Source organism: Nannobrachium achirus, assembly GCF_963921795.1.
Source record: "Nannobrachium achirus genome assembly, chromosome: 1".
Classification (NCBI taxonomy): Eukaryota; Metazoa; Chordata; class Actinopteri; order Myctophiformes; family Myctophidae; genus Nannobrachium; species Nannobrachium achirus.
This window is the reverse complement of record NC_137810.1, coordinates 44,019,156-44,042,166: the sequence shown is the minus strand read 5'-3', so window position 1 is coordinate 44,042,166 and position 23,011 is coordinate 44,019,156. Positions and strand designations below refer to the sequence as shown.

Below are 23,011 nucleotides of genomic sequence, written 5' to 3'. Positions count from 1 at the left end.
GGGGGCTTGAGCCCCTGCCCCTTTACCAGTGTGTAAAACTTGCCCTCTCCAGACCAAGAATGCAGCGCTGAAGATGACATTTGGCATCCTCCTGCCAGCTCCGGGGGCCATTGCGCAGCAAACCATCTACCATTGTAGAAACCCCCAAAACCGGCAGAAGGAGCAACGTCGGTGAATAAGTTGATGTCCTGAGGGTGAGTAAGATGATCTTCGTAAAATAAGGAAATGCCATTCCAGTTGCTGAGGAGATGGAGCCAGAGACGGAGTTCGGTGCGGCTTGGATTGTCAAGAGAAATGGAGTCGGTGAGCGACGGAACGGAGGATGCGATGGAGAAGAGGTGGGAAAGGAACCCTCGTCCTTGAGGAATGATACGGATAGCAAAGTTGAGGTGGCCCAGGAGTGAAAGAAGCTGACGTTTGGTGCGACTAGAAGAGATGAGGAAGTTGGAGATCAGGAGGGTTATCCTGTCAAGCTTTTCCTTCGGGAGGGATGCCTGGAACTTGACGGTGTCAAGAGTGATCCCAAGGAACTCGAGTGAAGTGGAGGGGCCTTCGGTTTTCTCCACGGAAAGGGGGACTCCTAGGTCTTTGAAGACTGATGTGAGTGTGACCAAGCCATCAGCGGGTGGGGAAGAAGGGGGAGAAATGATCAAGAAGTCGTCCAAGAGATGAACCAGGTATGGGATTTTGTGGTTGTTAGAGAGGATCCAGCAAAGGGCTTCTGACAGGCAGTCGAAAAGTTTGGGACTGCTCTTGCAGCCAAAGGTGAGTCTAACGGCGAAGTAGTAGGCTCCTCGCCAGCGGACGCCAAAGAACTGCCAGAAGTCTGGATGTATGGGAAGGACTTTGAAGGCGCTGACGATGTCAGCTTTGAAAGCCAGGATTCTCTCCCGGCACGTTTGATGAGGGCGATGGCATGGTTGATGGTGACGTAACGGAGGGCGAAGTCTTCACTCGGAATTAAGCTGTTGATGCTTGGGGTGGAGGTACCGTGTGGAGCTGAAAGATCGATGATAATTAGTTTTTTCCCCAGAGTATTTCCTTGTGGCAATTCCTATGGGACTAATGCGGAAGGTGGCAAAAGGGGGATAATTGAAGGGTCCGATCATGAAGCCTTCCTTGACTTCTTTGGCAAGGAGGCGATCGACTTCTTCTGGTTCTTGCAAACCTGACTGAAGGTTATTATTGCACACCAGATTTGAAGACGGTTCTGCTGTGAGTCCGGGGTGAAATCCTTCCTTGAAACCATTAATAAGAAACTGAACGAATGCAGGGTCGGGGTGATTTTTAAGTGCAGCTGCTAGAGCTGGTATGTTAACTGGTGTGGAAAGGTGCTTACTCAATTTCGTGGGATTGTGAGGACAAGCTGGGCGGGCGTTGCCTCCGGTGCAGAAGGAGCAGACGTGCAGGAAACAGCATGAGGACATCAAGCAACCGGCGTCATTGAAGTTATTGCAGATCGGACGTGCTCCCTTAAGCATGGTGGGTCTGCCCTTCTTGTCCACACCATTTGTAATGAGATTGGAAGATGATCGAGGCTGAAGACGTGGTGGGTATCAGGGGAGGCAGCGCTGGAATGGTAGGTGGAGAAGCTGCGGTCAGACGGGAGAAGACTGAGGGACGGGTGGATGGCTTTGGGCGGCCTCGGAATATGGAGGAATTGGCTGGGATGGAGCAAGTGGAAGCAGGATGAGCTGGGGCATGGCAAAGAGAGCACGGAATGGCTGAGCGAGCTGCGAAGGTGCGGCAATAGAGCTCGTTATCAAGGGTTCCCCAGTAGGTGCCTTGATTAAACTGCTGGAGGCGAGCGGAGGCAAACTGGATTGGTATTTGTAGAATCCGTCCCCTCCGAAACGGAGAGCCAGGTTGAGGATAATGCAGAGATAATCGTCGAGTTCTTGGCGAAGAGCTGGGAATATGGAGATGGGCCATATGGTCTTCCTAGGCAAGGTGACCGAGATTATGTCAGAATTTGATTTGTCAGTATTTGAGCTTCAACCAAGTGCTAGGGTGCTAGGTTAGGGTTGAGCTCCCTCACCCTAGAGGCGAATTAAAAGCAGAACCCTTGAGGACTCTTGAAAGTTTAGCCTCTTGGACTATGCTAATCTTCCATGTATTGTCTCATTTTGGCTATGTCAATGATTTAGTTGATATTGTTAAAATTTTAACATTATGGAGAAGATTAGAATAGGCTGAACCACTTTGACCGTGCTTTGTGATAATGTGATTATTTAATTAAACTATCAGTTGTGCCAATGAAATTGCAATTATAAAAGGGAACAACCATTATAATAATAAATGTAATAATAATGAATAAATACAATAAAATGTAAATAACCCAGCAGTGTTATTGTAACCCTTAATTGGGCTATATGAATAACCCAATTTGGGTTATCAGAACAATGAATAACCCAATATTGGATTGAGTGAAACAACCGTCACACGTTGGGTTAAATTAACCCAGTGAAGGGTCGGTCCAATATTTAACCAGCGTTGGGTTGGGAAACAACCGGTTGTTCTTAACCCAGCATTTTGATTTGATAGTGTGTGTGTTGTGGAGAATTGAAGCCACGCCACACTCAAGTCAATGCAATTTCAGCCAAACACGGGCTTTTGTTTATTTCGAAAAGAAGAGGACCAGCAGCAGAGCAAACTTAAAGTCTTTCAGCAAAAGTATTTGGAACAGGCTTGGGAAAGCACAGTGGGGGGCCAGACATCGGGTAGGTACTCAATGGTGATTTTGAGCAGTAGGGCTCCAAATACGTGCTTCAATTAGGGGAATTAATGGAACATAAACAGTTACTTCAAAACTCAGGTTCTTCCATTATAGGGCATTCCGGCTGTCCATTTAGTAATTCGATTCCAGGCCTTTTAAGGTGAGTATCCAGGTATGTATCCGGTCCATATCGCTGCCTGTGAATGAGAGCTGAATTACTATTGAGCATGTTACATTTATATTCAGGAATATAGAATGTGTGGGGAGTTTCACCTACCGCGTGAGCCACAACCAGAAGCACAGAGAGCCAGGGAGACAATGGGAGACAGAGGCCAAATGTTTGGGGCGTCGCCTATATATGCTCTAGGTTCCACAGGTGCTCCACAGGTGCTCCAACTTAGCTGATCAAGGAGGTAGATGGGTAGGTACCGCCCTTGCATGATGAAGCCCAGGGGAAGGCGGGGCTGCTTCTGTGTGCCTCTGTCTCTAGTCCCCTGTCTCTCTCTGCCCCCATGCTCACCTGTCATGCGGTCAGGCAGTGAAACCCCACACATCCCCCCTCCAAGCGAGCCGGTCGGGCCGGGTGCTTCAGATACATCTTCCTCGTACAGGCGGGACAAGGCGTCTGCATGGGGAATGCTCTTCCCAGGCCGATGTTCCACCGTGAAGTGGTAGTCTTGTAACTCTAGAAACCATCTGGTCACTCGGTCGTTCCGGTCCTTGTTTCTGGACATCCACTTGAGGGGAGCGTGGTCTGTGATAAGAGTGAAGGTGCGACCCCATAGGTAATAGCGCAGGTGGTGTATGGACCACTTCACGGCGAGACACTCTTTCTCCACCGTCGCATAGTGTCTCTCGTGCTTCAATAGTTTTCGGCTAATGTATAAGATGGGGTGTTCTTCTCCATCCATCACTTGGGCCAACACGGCCCCAATGCCTGTGCCCGAGGCGTCCGTCTGGAGGATGAAGGGCTTTTCGAAGTCGGGGGCCACCAGCACTGGTTCCTCGCACAGGGCATCTTTTAACTTTTGGAAGGCCTCCTCTGCCTCAGGCGTCCATACTACTCGGCGGGGCAGCTTCTGTCGGGTCAGGTCATAGAGGGGAGCTGCAATAGTAGCATAATTCTTTATACATTTCTGGTAATAGGAAATTAAACCCAAATATGATTTAACCTGCTTTTGTGTGACGGGGCGAGGCCATTCCCGGATCCTTTCGACCTTCTTGTTCTGGGGCTTAATACAGCCGCGTCCAATCGTGTAGCCCAAGTAGTCAGTTTCGGACAGGCCCAGACGACATTTCTTGGCATTCGCCGTTAGCCCCGCCTGCCGTAGTGCACCCAGGACCGCCTCTAGGTGACGTAGGTGTTGGTCCCAGGAGGTGCTGTGGACCACGATGTCATCTAAGTAGGCGGCGGCATAGGCTTGGTGGGGCCGTAGGATGCGGTCCATGAGCCTTTGGAAGGTGGCCGGGGCTCCATGGACGCCAAAGGGCAGGACGGTGTACTGGTAGAGGCCGTCCGGAGTCGTGAAGGCTGTCTTTGGTTTGGCCCTTTCTGTCAGCGGGACCTGCCAATACCCCTTGGTCAGGTCGAGTGTGCTGACAAACCTGGCGGGGCCCAACCTGTCAATCAGTTCATCCACACGGGGCATTGGGTAGGCATCGAAATTGGAGACTTCGTTCAGTTTCCTGAAATCATTACAGAAACGTAAGGAGCCGTCTGGCTTTGGCACAATTACAATTGGGCTGGACCACGGGCTATATGATTCCTCGATCACACCCAAATCTAACATTTCCTTTACTTCCTCTTTTATGGCAGCCCGTCGTGCCTCTGGGATACGATAGGGTCTTTGCCTGACTACTTTACCAGGGACTGTGATGATGTCGTGGTGGGTGACCTGTGTCCGTCCAGGTAGGTCAGAAAACACATCGGCTGCGCGGCCCACCAACTCTTTCATGTCCTGCTTTTGGCTCGTGGACAGGTCTTCTCCTATGGGAACTGGGGCCGGAGCCTGGGGAAAGCTGGAGGTTAGTAACACAGTCGCCGGTGGGGCCTCAGGGGCATGCCATTTTTTTAACAAGTTCACATGATAGATTTGGGTACCTTTCCTCCGGCCCGCTTGGTTAACTTTGTAGTTCACAGGGCCAACTTTTTCCAGAACCTCATAGGGCCCGTGCCATTTTGCCAGAAATTTACATTCAGAGGTGGGAATTAAAACCAACACTTTTTCACCAACCTGAAATTCTCTAATGGTGGCCCCTCTATTGTAGATGCGCGCTTGTGCTCTCTGAGCTTGTTCCATATGCTCCTTCACCATCGGCCATATTTTCTTGGCGCGGGCCTGCAAGTTCTCCACATGTTCAATAACACTTTGGTGGGGAGACGGCTGGCTCTCCCAGGTTTCTTTGGCTATATCTAGCAGGCCCCTAGGTCTTCGCCCATACACCAATTCAAATGGCGAGAAACCTGTGGAGGCCTGAGGGACCTCGCGTATAGCAAATAACACATACGGGATTAGCTGATCCCAGTGTTTACCATCTAGATCAATTAATTTCTTCATCATTTGTTTCAAGGTCTTTATAAACCTCTCAGATAAACCATCAGTCTGAGGATGAAAGATAGACGTACGAATGCGTTTCACTTTGAGCCACTTGTACAGTTGAGTCAGTAGGCGCGACATGAAACAAGTTCCTTGATCACTCAAAATCTCCTCTGGGATCCCAACCCTACTAAACAGCATGAGGAGTTCGTGAGCTACTGCTTTAGCGGTGGCCGAGCGTAGTGGGACAGCCTCTGGGTATCTGGTGGCATAGTCCATAATGACAAGAATATATCGGTGGCCACGGGCTGATTTGGGCAGCGGTCCCAATATGTCCATTCCCAGACGTTTGAACGGTACATCAATGATGGGCAAGGGAATGAGAGGATTTCGCTGTGCGGGTCTGGGAGCTACTTTTTGACACTCCGCACAGCATTTACAAAAATCCTCCACAGCGCGTTTCACCCCGGGCCAATAAAATCGTGCCAATATACGTTCGTGCGTTTTTTTAACACCTAAGTGTGCACCCAACTGATGTGTATGTGCCATATACATTACACGGGAGACATAAGGTTTAGGGACTAATAACTGCTCAAGTTCCCCACCCGCCTCGTCTTTAACCACCCGATATAACAAGCCATTTCTAACCATAAAGTAGGGAAATTGTATGTCACTCACCCCCTCACTCTTTTTCCCATCTACAGCTGCCACACGCTGCCGGGCCATTTCAAGATTGGGGTCGTTCCATTGAGCAGTCGCGAACTCTCCTTTCCTCCGAAAGCCGTCTGTACCGCTCAGCGGTAGGTCGGAGAAGGTTTCCTCTTCTCCAGGCGAAGCATTTGCAGGGCGCCTTTCACCCTGGCGGGGCGCCGCTCCGTCTTCATCCACTTCCTCTGCATTCGCCCGCTCCTCCGATGAGCCGTCACTCCGGGGGTCTTCGGTCACAGGACTGAAGACCGGGCAGGCCGGTCGGGGAGTTTCGGACGTGGCGCGTCTCGTCCGACGGCGGGGCCGGGACCGTGTCTTAGGGCTGGAGTTAGGTGGCCAGTACCGGTCAAAGATCGGGCAATCTGAGCCGATCAACAGTGGCACGGGCAGGTTTGGGACGACCCCGGCTGTCACCATCGCATGGCCACGGGGTGTCTGTAGGCGTAGCTGCGTCACCGGGTAGCGGCGGATGTCCCCGTGGACACAGGTGACGGGGATGGTGCCCTCGCCCAGATGGTTGACCAGGTTAGGGTGGACGAGCGTGACGGCGCTGCCGGAGTCGAGGAGAGCCTGGCTGTCGGTTCCATCCACTCTCACCGGGATATTAGCGTGACGTCGGCGCCCGGTCCCCGTGTGTAGGCAGGGACGTCCGCTCCCAGCTGGAGAGGCACTGGGCATGGGTTCATCTCGTCGGGCGTCGGGGCAGGACCACGACAGGTGGTCGGTTCGCCCACAGACGTAGCACCTCCGGGTGGCGGGGCTGCGAGTGGTCCGCTCGGGCGGTGCACTGCGGGGCCGGGGTGGAGAGCGGCTCGGGTTCGGGGCTCTCCTCCTCTCACGGCCGTTTCTTTCTTCGGCAGTGGCACGCATGGTGTCACCGCGTCCAGTCTTCATCATCTCCATACTCACTAAGTGGTTCTCTAGTAGGGCTACCAGCTCATCCACAGAGCTGGGGCTCACTCGGGCAGCATACTGGCGGGCATCAGGCGGCAGCGCTCGGATACACCGGTCAATGACAATTCTTTCCATAGCGGGGGGATCCCCGGGGCAGTTGAGCCAGCTGATGGTGAGGCGGAGGAGGGCAGCGAGCTGTTGGCGGGGAGGCTGGTTGGGTAGGTAGCTCCAATTATGGAAGCGCTGAGCCCGGGCAGGTAGGCTGTAGCCCTGGCTGGCCAATATGGCCGCTTTCAGCCGGGGAAAATCTCTGGCTTCAGCCGGGGACAGCTCGCGGCACACCCGCTGTGCCTCTCCACTCAGGAACGGGGCCAGGATGGAGCCCCACTCAGCCGCTGGCCAACGCTCTCGAGCGGCGGTGCGCTCGAATAGTTCCAAGTAGGCCTCCACATCGTCTTCTGGGGTGAGCTTGGTTAGCAACTCCGCTGGAGCCCGCCCTGCTGCTGTCTCTCTATTCATTTTTGTAATCAATTCTTTTACGGCAGTTTGCAGTTCAGTTTGGCTTCTCAAAAGCGCGGCTAAGGCTGGTGCATGTTCCATTTTGAGTCACCAGTGACGCGGCACGGTTTACCCGTATTCTTCCACCACTTGTGGAGAATTGAAGCCACGCCACACTCAAGTCAATGCAATTTCAGCCAAACACGGGCTTTTGTTTATTTCGAAAAGAAGAGGACCAGCAGCAGAGCAAACTTAAAGTCTTTCAGCAAAAGTATTTGGAACAGGCTTGGGAAAGCACAGTGGGGGGCCAGACATCGGGTAGGTACTCAATGGTGATTTTGAGCAGTAGGGCTCCAAATACGTGCTTCAATTAGGGGAATTAATGGAACATAAACAGTTACTTCAAAACTCAGGTTCTTCCATTATAGGGCATTCCGGCTGTCCATTTAGTAATTCGATTCCAGGCCTTTTAAGGTGAGTATCCAGGTATGTATCCGGTCCATATCGCTGCCTGTGAATGAGAGCTGAATTACTATTGAGCATGTTACATTTATATTCAGGAATATAGAATGTGTGGGGAGTTTCACCTACCGCGTGAGCCACAACCAGAAGCACAGAGAGCCAGGGAGACAATGGGAGACAGAGGCCAAATGTTTGGGGCGTCGCCTATATATGCTCTAGGTTCCACAGGTGCTCCAACTTAGCTGATCAAGGAGGTAGATGGGTAGGTACCGCCCTTGCATGATGAAGCCCAGGGGAAGGCGGGGCTGCTTCTGTGTGCCTCTGTCTCTAGTCCCCTGTCTCTCTCTGCCCCCATGCTCACCTGTCATGCGGTCAGGCAGTGAAACCCCACAGTGTCTAGAGAAGCCCTCATGACTGTCCTCCTCTGTCTCCACTCTAAAATCCATTGTCCAGTTGTTAAACTTAAAATGTTGACAATATTGTAAAAAAAAAAAAAAAAAATCAAACAAACAAACAAACAGAACAGCTATCTTGGCAAGGCATTGACCCATGTGTAATGTTTCAACCTCTGGGTCTTTAAATGGTCTCTAAGGCCTGGGTTAATTAAATAACAACACTGTGTGCATGTGCGTGTGCGTGTGCGCGCGTGCGTTCTTGTGGATAATTATTATTGTTTATTTTCTTTAGCCACTACTCTGATTAACAAGTTGTAACTCACCAAGCCAAAAACCTGTAGTGTATTGGACTCTGAGCTGAAGCCATGATTGACACAAACAAAATTGACACAAAGTCAGCCTGCTAAGAGTATAATTGTTGCTGTTCGGTGGAAACCTCATTATGTCCAAAACTGTGAGGTTGCCGATCTAAAAGCTCGAAATACGATCTGCTACTTTTGTGACACTGTAGTATGAAGTAGGGCATTAGCCTACTTTGCAACGAAAAAAAGATAAACATGGAGATAAGAGTTTTCTGCCCGACAGCAACGATATGTATTAAAAGGGTTAAGGTCAGAGTTATACATACACGTCCAAACTTGTTAAGTAGACGATGCGCTCTGTGTGGGTGTACTAATAACAGTGGCTTGAATGAATTTATTTAAACAAATAACCTATTCATGGGTTTCTTTCTTTTGTAGTCCTACACCGGCCATGTTGAGGACCAACACAGGTGTGCTGATTGGTGTAGAACATTAGTTCAATGCCAATCAGACAAATTGAAACACCTGCGTTGGTCCTCAACATGGCCGTGTAGGACTACAAATGAAACCCATGAATAGCAAAAACAAATGTTAATGTTACCAGGCCATAAATGACCGGTTTGTCAGACAAACCTGGAATGATCAAACGTGACAGTGTGTCCATCCATCCGTCCGTTTGTCTTTTCAGAAATTCAATTCAATTAAAATGCATTTTGGTATGGTACGTTTTTAAATCAAAATTTCCCATCCACTGGGCCGAGCAAATAAGCGTTCTGATCTGCGGCTTCTCCCATAGCTTGTGCTGGGGTTTGTTGACTGTTGGTTGGTGCACTGGTATGATCGGTACCCCTGAAACTCGTCCAGTGAGAAAGGTTCTGTGGTGCAAAGACTAAGAGCGATTAAAATGTGTTAATTTATTTAAATAACAGTACAGCGTGTGTGTGTGTGTATATATATATATATATATATAGCCGATCTACAAAGCCACGACACGTCAAAGCGTGAGAGTGTGCTGAGGCTCAGGCTCCATGGGGTTCAAGTGGTTAAATCCCACTTGCCTGAGAATCCAGCGACCATTTATCTACTAATAAATGATCAATAAATGATTACTGTGTATTTGAACGCACACACGTGTGTTTGTGTGTTATACAGATACGAGATAGTTAATTAACAAAACATTTATTAGCAAATGTTCCTATAAAGTTACATTATTCTACTGAATTTGTATTACAAGTGTTGACAATCTCAACTAATAAAAATGTAATCAGAACAGCTAGCAATGCACTGACCCATGTGTTATTTAATTGGTGTTATTGTAATGTTTCAACCTTGTGGTCTTGGCCTCTAAGGCCTGTGTTGATTAAATAACAACACTGTTTGTTTGTGTGTGTGTGTGTGTGTGTGTGTGTGTGTGTGTGTGTGTGTGTGTGTGTGTGTGTGTGTGTGTGTGTGTGTGTGCGCGTGTGTGCGTGTGTGCGTGCGTGCGTGCGTGCGTGCGTGCGTGCCTGCATGTGTGCGGAGCTGCCTGGCAGATGACATCACTCGTACAAGGGACTGTCATTTGGGACCCAACTGGTGGTTTGAAGATGCCTTATGCTTCAGTCTTGTTTTCTCTCACCCCTCAGTGGTAACCAGGAGAGGAGAGTGGCCATTTTTTGTCAGAAGACTGGGCATCATGAGGTGGATTATTATTCTATATATTTACTCTCATTAACAAGTTGTAAAACTCACCACTCAGCAAGCCAAACACCTGTAGTGTAGTTGAACTCGCATTGGTTGGTTATTGAACCTTTGTACAGATGTAATGTCCGGCGTTCGAACTCGGGTCTCCCGTGTGAAAGTCCAATATCTTAATGACTAGACAAAGGGGCCAAGATCTCCCCCCCTGGACCAGGGGAGATATTAGACTGGTGAGGCCATCAGGCTGAGACAGTGAGTCATTTGCCTCACAGATCACTGTTTTCAAGTCTTTTGACCATGAAAAGCAGCTTGCTTTAACCCATTGAAACCAGAGGCCAAAAAAGGATGTTGAGAATAATAGCTGCTAAAGGGTACATTTGACCATTTTAAAAACTCACAGCTGTAGGGGTTTGACCCACAAATAATGAAGAGGTGCAAATTGTTCTTGTCTATACAGGTCTAAAATCACAGGGTTTTTAAAGGGAGTACAACCAACTTTATTCATGAATGATAATAGATGTTTGCATTTGTGACTGGATTTAATTTAATCTGGCAGAAAACGGAATCACTTCCTAACAAAGTTAGCAGAAATCAAACATACAATTACAAACATATTGTGAACATAAAATACATTTCTGCTTCTATGTCTTGGTGGCACCTCGACCCATGATGGACTTCTTAGTGTTTTTCTCAGGTTTCAAAAGCATAATATAACACTTTGGTCCAAACAGCACCATCAAAAGGCCAAAACTAGATGCTAAAATAGCGAAGACCTCCACTACATCTGCATATTTGCCCGGAGAGCTGACATATGCCGGGATGAAGGCTATCCACACGGCACAGAAGATCAACATACTGAAGGTGATTAACTTGGCTTCGTTGAAGTTGTCTGGAAGATTCCTGGCCATGAATGCCAGCATGAAGCACAGGAGCGCCAGTAATCCAATATAACCCAGTAACACTGCAAAACCAGTTGTTGATCCCACATCACACTCATAGACTATCTTATCACTGTGGTATTGAGTGTTTTTATGAGGAGTTGGTGAGGCAGACACGAGCCAAGCTACGCAGATTGCTGCCTGAATGGATGTAAGAGCCAGGACTGTTCCTCTCTGCTGCACAGCACCGAAAAACCTCATAATGTTGGCTCCTCCAGGCTTGGAGGCCTTGAACACGGCCAACACCACCATAGTCTTTACCAAGATACAGGAAACACACAGGACGAAACTGATCCCAAACACTGCATGTCTCAGCTGGCAGGTCCACATTCTGGGACGACCAATGAACAGCAGGGAGCACAAGAAACACAGTTTGAGCGACATCAAAATTTGGAAGCTGAGTTCTGAGTTGTTGGCGCGCACCATGGGCGTGTCTCGATGGTAGATGAAGATTCCCAGGACGATGGCGCAGTTGAGCGTGCCCAGCAACGCGATGGTCGTCAAGGCGATACCCAGGGCCTCGTGGTAGGAGAGGAACTCCATGCTCTTGGGGACACAGTGGTCACGCTGGGGACTGGACCAGAAGTCCTCTGGACAACTGGTGCACTCCGTAGAATCTAACAAAGAGGACAAGTTTAAAGAGAGAGAGGGCGAAGGAAAGTTCCCTAAAGATAACACAGAACACACATACAACATTGCTACATCCTACTATCCTGGTATTGTGCAGCGGGAAATGTTTGCTTCACCATCGGGTTCTGCCAAAACATTTCACTTCTTTACCGCTTCTTCGGCATCCAATGTTTCAATATGTGTCTGTTTTTTCCTGCTGCCTCCCCCCATCCCCCAAATGTAACAAATGCTGCAGCACTTTAAGTCCTTGCATTAAGCCAACACACCAGCTCATGAGCCTGAGCCAAATCGTTAAAGGATGCCCTGGTTAGATCTGGGCCTAATGTTGTTCTTTCAACAATAATGTCACTAAGAGCCTGGATCTGAAGTCTCTAGTCTTCTAGTAGTTTGGATATGGATCTAGTAATGTAGACTTACCAGTCTCATTGCTGATCTCTCCCTCAGAACAAGCAATGCAGTCAAAGCAGCAGACAGGTTCACCTTTCCTTCTGGCCAAACGGGTTCCAGGAGAACAGCTCTCACTGCACACTGACCGAGGAGGCTGCAGAGGAAAGCAACAGTGATCAATTTCACTCTAAACTAAATTACATTAACATCATGAGCTCAATATTACATATTTTAGAAAACTGAAATTACTTTTGCAGATTCAAAGTTCCAGGAGATTCTGTCTTCATCAAGGATGAGTTCTTCATCTCCGGAGGCTGACTTCTTGACCATACCTACATTGTGAATCTTTGTGCTTCCATCAGGAAGCCACGCCCAGTTCATTATATCGAGGATTGGTAAAGCATCACCTTTCTCATCAAATGATAAACGATCACCATCAGACGTGGTGAAGTTCACCTTTTCCAGGTAATAGAGAAGCTAGAAATGTTGATGAGCACAATTATGAAGTGCAAAAGACTTAAAAAACCTACTTAAAGGACAACTTTGTTTTTTACAGGGGGTTCATATTTTAGATTGTAATTGTAATGTATAAAACGGCTATCATCAATCAAGAGCTTAAGAGGCTCAATATTGACATCGCTGCTCTGCCGGAGACAAGACTTACATCGAATGGCAGCCTCCGTGAACAGGACTACACATTCTTTTAGCAGGGAAAAGAACCAGAGGAACATCGTATACATGGCTTTGGATTTGCAGTTAGAAACACCATACTGACCTCAGTCGAACCGCCATCAAAAGGCACAGCTTGGATCCTCTCTCTCCGCCTATCAACATCTTTAGGCCCGGTGAATATCCTGAGCATCTATGCCCCCACACTCTGCTCTCTTGCCGAGACAAAGGATGAGTTCTACGAGGAGCTGGAGAACACCGTCAGAGAGATCCCTGACACTGAACATTTGTTCATGCTTGGGGACATCAATGCTAGAACCGGGGGCGACTACGATTCCTGGCCCCGCAGTATTGGTCACTTTGGTGTTGGCAGGCTGAATGAAAATGGGCAGACTGTTGGAGTTATGCTCTTACTACAACCTTTGCATAACCAACACATTCTTCTCCACCAAGCCCATCCATAAAGTGTCCTGGCGGGATCCTAGATCACACCACTGGTCATCACTAAAAGGTCCATGTTGAACTGCGTCCTTGTTACCCGCAGCTACCACAGTGCTGACTGTGATAGTGACCACTCCCTGGTTTTCAGCAAGGTGCGTCTTCAGTGCAAGCAAATCCACTGCTCAAAGCAGAAAGGGCGCCCACGCATCAACACAGCTAAGGACAACATCCTTGCACTGTGTAAGCGCTTCATCAGCACTGTCAAGGCTGTTCTCAAGGACTGCCCAAACAGGAATGCCGAAGAGAGATGGCACCACATCCGTGACTCCACCTACAAATCTGCCATGGACATCTTTGGCAAGAAAGAAAGGAGGAATCCGGAATGGTTTTAAGCTGGAATCGGCCTATTAGAACCAGCAATTGCAGCCAAGCAAACAGCAATGCTGGACTATAAGAGCCTTCAGAGAAAACACTCGCTCTACACAGGAAGGCCCCAAGTGATGCTCAGCGGATTGCTCGACAATGCGCCAATGGCTATTGGCTGAACCTTTGTCAGAGCATCCAACTCTCCTCTGATAACGGTAACATTGGTGCCATGTACGAGGGCATAAAGAAAGCCTTTGGCCCAAGTATTGCCAAGGTTGCACCACTCAAGTCTGCCTCAGGTGCCATCCTGACAGACCGAGGTAAACAGATGGAGAGATGGGCGGAGCATTACTGAGCTCTATGCAAGGGAGAACACGGTCACCGACATAGCAGTGGAAAGCACCATCTCTCTGCCCGTCATGGAACAGCTTGACATTCCACCCTCCCTAGAGAAGCTCAGGAAGGCCATCAACTCCCTAGCCTGTGGTAAGGCTCCAGGAAGTGATGGAATCCCCCCAGAGGTCATCAAGGCTGGAAAGCTGAGCTCTCTCCTCAACCACCTCCACAAACTCCTTCTACAGTGTTGGGAGGAAGGGACTGTGCCCAAGGACATGCGGGACGCTAACATCATTACGCTCTATAAGAAGGAGATCGCAGCGACTGCAACAATTACCAGGGAATTTCACTGCTCAGTGTTGTTGGCAAGGCCTTTGCCCGTGTCATATTGAGCAGGTTGCAGACACTTGCGGAACGCATATACCCCGAGGCGCAGTGTGGATTCAGAGCAGGGAGGTCAACAGTCGACATGATATTCTCACTCATGCAGATGCAGGATAAGTGCCGTGAGCAGAGGCAGAGGCAGCTGTTGTATCGCCTTCATTGATTTGACAAAGGGCTTTGACCTCATCAGCAGGAAAGGCCTCTTCATCCTTTTGCAGAGGATTGGCTGTCCCCCCAAGTCCTTTCATGAAGATACTCAAGGCATCGTCCTGTACGACAGCTCCTGATTTCCAATCAGGAGTGGTGTGAAACAGGGATGTGTGCTCGCCCCGACACACTTTGGGATATTCTTCTCCTTGCTGCTGTCTTACGCCTTCAGCCAGTCAGATTATGGCGTATACCTCCACACCAGAAGCGATGGAGGTCTCTTTAACCTTGCACGTCTCAGAGCGAAGACCAAAGTACGTAAAGCACTGATCAGGGAGTTGCTCTTTGCAGATGGCGCTGCTCTGACGGCACACTGAGGAGGCTCTACAGCGCCTCATCAACCGATTCTCATACGCCTGCGGAGAGTTTGGTCTCACGATCAGCCTGAAAAAGACCAACATCGTGGGCCAAGATGTATGCACCACCCCCCGCATCTCCATTGGTGACCACACCCTTGAGGTGGTGGAAGCCTTCACCTACCTCGGCTCCACCATCTCTAACAAGCTCTCCCTGGATGCCGAGCTGAACACAAGGATTGGCAGGGCAGCAACATCAATGGCTCGCCTGGCAAAGATGGTATGGGACAACTCCATGCTGACCATCAACACCAAGATGAAGGTGTACCAAGCCTGCATGCTCAGTACACTGCTGTATGCTAGTGAAGCATGGACCCTCTACTCCCATCAAGAACGTAGACTCAATTCCTTCCATCTACGATGTCTTAGAAGGATTCTTGGCATCACCTGGCAGGACCGTATCTCCAACAAGAACGTTCTGGCTCAGGCAGAAACACCAAGCATGTTTGCTCTGGTTAGTCAAAGGCGTTTACGCTGGCTTGGCCGCATGCAAGATGGAAGAATCCCAAAAGACATACTCTACGGGGAGCTTGCCACTGGCTCCAGACCTAAAGGAAGACCTCACCTTCGCTACAAGGATATCTGCAAGCGAGATGTGAAGGCAGGCAACATCGACCCAGCAGGCTGGGAAGCTGAAGCTTTGGACCGCAGCAAATGGACTGTTCAGCCACAGCAGGGCCTGTAACCCAACAACAGACTAATCCCTGGTGCATACTCCATTGTCTTGCAAGACAGAAGGAAGCCAACAATAGAGAAAAGAAAATATGACTGTTAAAACATTTTCATTTACTTCTTTCTATGGGCAGATGTGACTTATGGAGGCTAATACTGTAAATAGTAATAAAGAAATTGCCGGCTTATTGCGTCTAAAAAGACACATTTAGGCACTGAAATCAAAATCATTAAAATCTCTAAAACAATACTAAAGAAAAACATTTTAACACTTATCTTTTATTTTCTCTATTTGCAATCTAAAATATGAATCCTTGTTGTAAAAAAACAAAGTTGTCCTTCTAACCTTAACCCTAACCCTAACCTCAGTAAAACTAACGCTGGTGAATGCTAACGTGGTGAAATGCTAACCTGCTGACGCTGGTGAATACTAACCTAGTGAAATGATAACCTGCCGACGCTGGTGAATGCTAACCTGGTGAAATGCTAACCTGGGGCATGTCTACACAAAACTGAGCTTGTCATCCTGCAATTCTTCTAGTTTTTCAATGTCATATTTACATTTTCATTATTATTATTATTATTATTATACATTTGAATCCAACTAGAAAAATGTACAGGTCAACTTAATTAATATCCCACCTGCCATGGCTGTATTGTCTGCAAACTGGCACAGCTGTGCCCAGTGAAAGGCCCTCTTCCTGGCACACATTGCAACATGTCATGGAGGGCATGGGCCAGAGCATACACAGCCTTGTATATATTATAGTCCCCCCTGAGGTTAGACACATCCAACATTGGTGTGTCTACTGTTGCCAGGTCCTCTTGTCCAGTACACACCCTTCCACCAGCATCCACCCAACCTGATGGAAGGGGAGCAAATTTACACTGAAATGTGTGCTCCCAAAACTGCCTCACCTGAAGAAACAACAATGAAGACATAATCATAAATACATTTGATTGATTGAATACTTTATTAACAGTTTGCAAATAAGTACAGTGGTACAATTATGTAATGGTGCTAAAAGGATAACACAAAAATCCCTCTAGTCTAAAAGCTTGTTTCCATCATTCGAGACATTTAAAGCCATACTGTGTAAGTTGCTCACCTAGTGGTCATTAGCCCTATAGCGAACCGCGGTCGCGTCCGCGTCTTTCGGCCGTTTTTCGTACCTTCAGACCCCCGCGTCTGCCTCCACCTCGCTGAGATCTATCTTTGGAGGGGTCCCTTGTTCCTGTGCGTTCAGTAATTCCAGAGATACACTCCTTCACCCTGCCTGGTAGGCGAAATTACCTAGAGACTGGATGGTACAAACCGGCGACAACAAAATGGCGACCCCACTTCAAGATGCGATGTGATTGGCCGGCAGTTGTATAACCCTCGCTGTGATTGGCCGGTAGTGTGATGACGCAATTTTGGCGCGAGAGCCGGTCCCCGGCAAGGATCTCAGTTTACATATAGAGAAGGCTTTACAGGCTGAAATTCACGGCGCGGATCTTCTAAAACTTTTGTGTTTTAATAGTTAGGAGAATTTTAAGATTTGTTTTATAAAAAAAGTTACATAGTACAACTTTAAATACAATAATTAAGGGCGAGAAGCGACCTCGCCCTTGCGCACATGGGCATGTGCACGGCTGGGTCGACAGTAGCCTAGAGCACTGGCGCTTTGGCATGGGATCAACTTTGACCAAAAAAAATGCACAGACCTGGTTGGTTGTTTAAGCTGGACAAAATGTGTCCATATTTTCCCAAATATGGGGATGACAACTGACATGATAGATATTTGACATCATAGACCACATGAGTCGATATGAGCTTAATATTAATGATCGGGGATCTCCATATATGGGCTTAAAAGTCATAGTATTAGGGTGATTGCCCTAACAGGGCATCATCTGGGAATGCCCATATAGGCCTATTGACATATTCGGGCCATATAGGGCGTAAAATGTATGCTATTTAGAACCTCTGGCCGGCCCAGTTAGGGCCCTGCCTTAATTTTTGGGCCTGTTGAGAACGCTGAGTTGGTTGAGTCATCATTGTGATGTCAGAAGAGGTCAACTATATCCTTCTGCTGAGATGGTCAATTCATCATTGTGATTGCAACCGTAGGTCGCATTTACTATAAAAACCTGCAGATCCTGTACGTGCGTCAGTCACAGTGCGTGACACCTCGTGTCACAGAATCAGAAAGGGTCAGTGCAATGAATTCTGTGACTTGAGGTGTCACGCAATATGACTGACTGACTGACGCACGCATGCACAGGATATGAAGGTTTTTATAGTAAATGCGACCTACGGTCGCAATAATATGCAAGACATCAACACTATAGCGATAAAGAACCATATGTGACATGGGGGAGGGGTAAAAGATGTAATTTAGATATAAAAAAAGTTTAAAAACTTTCAAAAATAGAGAACATACTTACTACATTATATTCATGATCATTGTCAGGATGTATTTTTAACAAGAAGTCCTTGAGACCTGGTATCTCTCCACGACAGATGGCAAAACCCAGCGTACCTCTCAGGTAGGGCACGTAGTGAGGAGCCTTGAGATGAGAGTCACTCCACCAGTCTGAAGTGGCAGGTAAGATCCATAGCAGACCTGTCACATTCTGCCTTACCACCTGTTGATTGGTTTTGAATTAATTGGATATAATACACAATTTGACTATGTGTACACTGTACAGTATGTCATACATGGGCAACTGTTGGCCCGGGGGCCACCTTCACTTAATGCGGCCCTCAGGTTAATATCGAAATACTGATATATTATTGATTTCAGCTGTTCCAATTCCAAACATGCAAACATGACCCGCTTTAATTACTTCAGTCTGTGTATGTGCATCATAACACAAACCTCCTCAAAGACATTATGCATATAGCTCCCATATCCAAATAAAACGACCACGCGAGCTGAGGACGTCTTCATCACAGTGACGATCCTCTGGAGTTTAGAAAGGTCATTGTTAAAGGGCAGAGCCTCTGCATAAGCCACACAACCCAGACCAGACTGGTCCAGGTCAGACTGGAGCAATCGGGCAGCATCGCGTCCGCCATCATCATTACTGAACAACAGTCCTACCCAGGTCCACTCAAAGCGCCTCATAATCTGGACTATAGCTCGCACCTGATTGGTTAAGGAATGGACGGACAAGAATTTATGTTAGATTATTCACATAGTGGTAAAACAGTGTTTGGAACATGAACTACTAGATACCAACTATTGTTGTAACTTTTTTTTTTTATTATTATTGTTAATCATTTGTAATTTTTCTGTAAAGCACGTGTGCTTCATTCTTGCTCTGTAAAGCATGCACATTGAACTGCATTTCATGTCAGGTGCTATAAAGATTATTATTAGTAGTATTATTAGTAGTATTATTATTAAACAATAATGTGTGTACAAGTTCACCTGGAAGACAAAACTTGGTATTGTTCTGAAGAAGGATGGGAACTGAATCAGGTCACTGAGGCAGGAGCAAGACGCGTAATAACTGATCTTAAAAAAAAGAAAAAATGAAAAGAAACACCACAACACATCTTTTCTGTAATGCACTCGATTATGGGTGTTCAACAGTAGGTCTGGTACCCTGCTTAGGGGATCCGCAGGTTTACTTAGGGGGGCTACAACATCTTTGTGTGATAGGAACTTCTGCTTTTTTCTTCGTTTTGCATTAACCAATTGAACCCTAGCATCCCTATTATGTGGGAAGCATTTACAAAAAAAGGGGGTGGAATTATTTAACAAGCAGTGACAGTTGGATGACTATGCTGTTTCAACACAAACATTCTACCCTCCCTATGATCACAATGCAGACTGAATGCATTTCAAGCACAAAACTCTTCCTCAGACAGCTTTGTGCTCAAAACATCACAGATGATTTTTCTTTTTTTCTTTTTCTTTTTTGCAATAAAGCGTCTGTCTTTTTGGATCCATCAGTGTGTGAGCATTTATATATCTTTTCTTCTATACCAGTGGTTCTCAAAATTGTTTTGTGGGTTCCCCAGATGATTAGCTTAATGTAAAAAATGTCTCACTCAACAGTAAACAAACCAACATAAGTGTATACAGGGTATCTGCACATTTATAAAGTGTCAATTTAAGACCATTTTAATATCAAACTGGCCAAACTGTCAAATATTAAGTAAGCAAGAGGCAAACATTGTGCTATTATTTTTCACATATTTTCTCAATATTTATCTGTGGAACCGAGTCACATTAATTGTAATACCTACAATTCCAAGTGCTTGTCAGGGTGGGGGTCCCCAGTTCATATATGTTTATTTTGTGGGTCAGCACCTGCCCTAAATTTGGTTGAGGATGTACTTGTCGGTTCTCTCTTTGCATACTATAAAACAGGTAAAAGGGGTTTGAGTGTTCAACTTACCATGGGCACTCTATACAAACCTAATATTCTAGAGATGGCAATAGAACTCTTTGAGGTAGAAGGACCCACAATGCCGAGCACTGGAGGAGGATACCCAGAACAGCTCTCATCCAATGTAAAATGCTCCTCTCTCCCACTGATCAATGACAATGCTGCAGGGAGTGCAACTCCAAGCGTGAGGCAGGAATCATAAATGCGGTATCCTAGAGTCACATTGGGCAGCAGGCTGGGGTTTCTGTTGATCTCATCGATGGCAAAAGCCATGGTCTGGGCATATCTTACCCCTTTAAGGTGAAAACTATTAACATACAACATTTGTTTTCAGACTACAGTGCAAGTAAAATGTCAAACTGTTGTGAGCCTAAATAAAATATAAAATATTTTGCCAAAAAAATATTTTCAGAGAAGGGTCTGTGACGAAATACATATGGGGGTCCTTGACATGAAAAAGGTTTGAACACCACTGATCTAGCAACATGTGTTTTTTTTTTTTCCAGAAAACTGTAAGGATTTAGAAGACATTTTGTGAAATCAGCCTCATCAGCACATGATGGGTATTGCTATTGTGTTAGTGATACTCACCGATAGCAAGAGGGCTCCTGTTGCTTGGACTGTGTGAAAGTCTGCTCAGGGAACACAGAGGCCAGGTGTAATGGGATCAAACCACCCAGAACCAAGTCTCCAGCCTTGTACAATCTGTTGACATTAAACGGTGCCTGTAACTCACAGGAAGAGGAAGATGAGGAAGACAGAGGAGAGAAGGAAGAGAACAATATCAAGTATGAAAGCAGGTGTACGACTAGATCAGCCTTCATGACTGTCCTCCTCTGTCTGACACCCTCCCCTCCCCTCTCTAAAATCCATTGTCCAGTTGTTAAGTTTTATACACAGTGCTGTGCCCTCCCCTGTGCCACCTTATGGCATTACGGAATCTTTTTCACAACAACACCCATCTGAGTTAACACACTAGCAATACTTTGTTTGTGTGTGTGTGCGTGCGTGCGTGCTCGTGCGTGCGTGCGTGCGTGCTCGTGCGTGCGTGCGTGTCCATCCTTGTAATGTAACTCCAGACTAAATAAAACAGGCTCATTTCCTACTTATTTTGATCTGAAAATAACTTGCCTGGGGTCTATTTTGCACTTTGCAAGCCCAATTGCCCCTGTCGTCCAGTTTAATTAAGCAAAATTACACAAGAGGGTGTTGGTTATCATGATTATTGGATCGCCTGCGTTGCCACAGGCACAAGCCCAAAGGCGTTCCAGACATGCCTATATATGGGCGTATCAGGTTTGTTTATAGTACAGCGGATAATAGGTGCAATCGTTCACTTAGTGATACAAGCGTGAAAATTGGTACACATCATATTTGGAGGCCACTCTTTGATTTGAGAAACCGGGCCACTTGAAAATCAAAGATGGCAGCCCCCGAAATCCAAGATGTCCGTCCAAAACCGTGATTTTTCCTTTATAACTCCAAATGCATTGATTTTACGACCCATAAATATATTACAGTTGAATATAAAGTTGGACATTGGATATTTTGGTACCAAGTACATGTCTGTATCTATTATAGTTCTTGAGATACAGCATATAGACCATATAGCATACACCTGAGTCCGTAAAAGTACCTATATGATGTATCTCAAGACCTGTAATAGATACAGACATATACTTGGTACCAAAACATTCGCAATGCCCAACTTTATATTCAACTTTAATACATTTATGGGTCTTAAAATCAATGCATTTAGAGTTATAAAGGAAACTACATGTTTTCGGACTGACATCTCGGATTTCGGGGTCCGCCATCTTTGATTTTCAAGTGGCCCAGTATCTTAAATCGCAGAGTGGCCTCCAAAGATGATGTGTACCAATTTTCAGGCTCGTATCACCAAGTGAACGGTTCTTCACTTAAAAGCAAACAAAGCTGATTTCTTCAGACAGGACTCTTCTTCTGCTGAACCCTCAAAGCAGAAGCTTCTCAAGGAGGACTGTCAGTACACCCCTATGTGAAAATGTCCAAAGTGTCAATATTTTTGTAGCCACCATTACTTCTCAGCACTGCCTTAACCCTCGAGGGCATGGAGTTCACCAGAGCTTCACAGGTTGCCACTGGAACCCTCTTCCACTCCTCCATGACGACATCACGGAGCTGGTGGATGTTAGAGACCTTGCACTCCTCCACCTTCCATTTGAGGATGCCCCACAGATGATCAATAGGGTTTAGGTCTGGAGACATGCTTGGCCAGTCCATCAACTTTACCCTCAGCTCCTTCATTAAGGCAGCGTCGTCTTGGAGGTGTGTTTGGGGTCGTTATCATGTTGGAATACTGCCCTGCGGCAGTATTCATGCTCTGCTTCATTATGTCCCAGTACATTTTGCCATTCATAGTTCCCTCAATGAACTCATTACATTTTGTATGTCCCAGTACATTTTGCCATTCATGGTTCCCTCAATGAACTCATTGAGGGAACCATGAATGGCAAAATGTACTGGGATATACTGAAGCAGAGCATGATACCCTCCCTTCGGAAACTGGGCCGCAAGGCAGTATTCCAACATGATAACAACCCCAAACACACCTCCAAGACGACGCTGCCTTAATAAAGGAGCTGAGGGTAAAGGTGATGGACTGGCCAATCATGTCTCCAGACCTAAACCCTATTGAGCATCTGTGGGGCATCCTCAAATGGAAGGTGGAGTAGTGCAAGGTCTCAGTGGCAAACTGTGAAGCTCTGGTGAACTCCATTCCCAAGAGGGTTAGCAGTGTTGAAAAGTAATGGTGGCCACAAAAATATTGACACTTCGACCCAATTTGGAAATCTTCACTTTAGGCGTGTACTGACAGTCCTCCTTGTGAAGCTTCTCCTTTGAGGGTTCAGCAGAAGAAGAGTCCTAACTGAAGAGATCAGCTTTATTTGTTTTTAAGTGAAAAACCGTTCACTTGGTGATGCAAGTATGAAATTTGGTGCAAGTACTCTTCAAATCCCACTCTTTTCAAAAATACCGCTGGACACGCAAAATTCCAATATTGCGGC

The 23,011-nt window shown here is 46.8% G+C and overlaps 1 protein-coding gene across 1 annotated transcript; it reads right to left on the bottom strand.

Annotated features, from left to right (window-relative positions):
- Positions 1-10,833: 10,833 nt before the first annotated feature.
- On the bottom strand, positions 10,834-22,211 carry LOC308288070 (extracellular calcium-sensing receptor-like; the record flags this gene model as incomplete). The annotated part of the gene is made up of 9 exons (XM_080729413.1): positions 10,834-11,747; positions 12,178-12,301; positions 12,397-12,624; positions 16,221-16,496; positions 18,009-18,131; positions 18,443-18,712; positions 18,998-19,052; positions 20,556-20,689; positions 22,092-22,211. 9 exons carry the CDS (start codon positions 22,209-22,211, stop codon positions 10,834-10,836), a joined length of 2,244 nt encoding a protein of 747 aa, XP_080585539.1.
- Between the last annotated feature and the right edge of the window lie 800 nt (positions 22,212-23,011).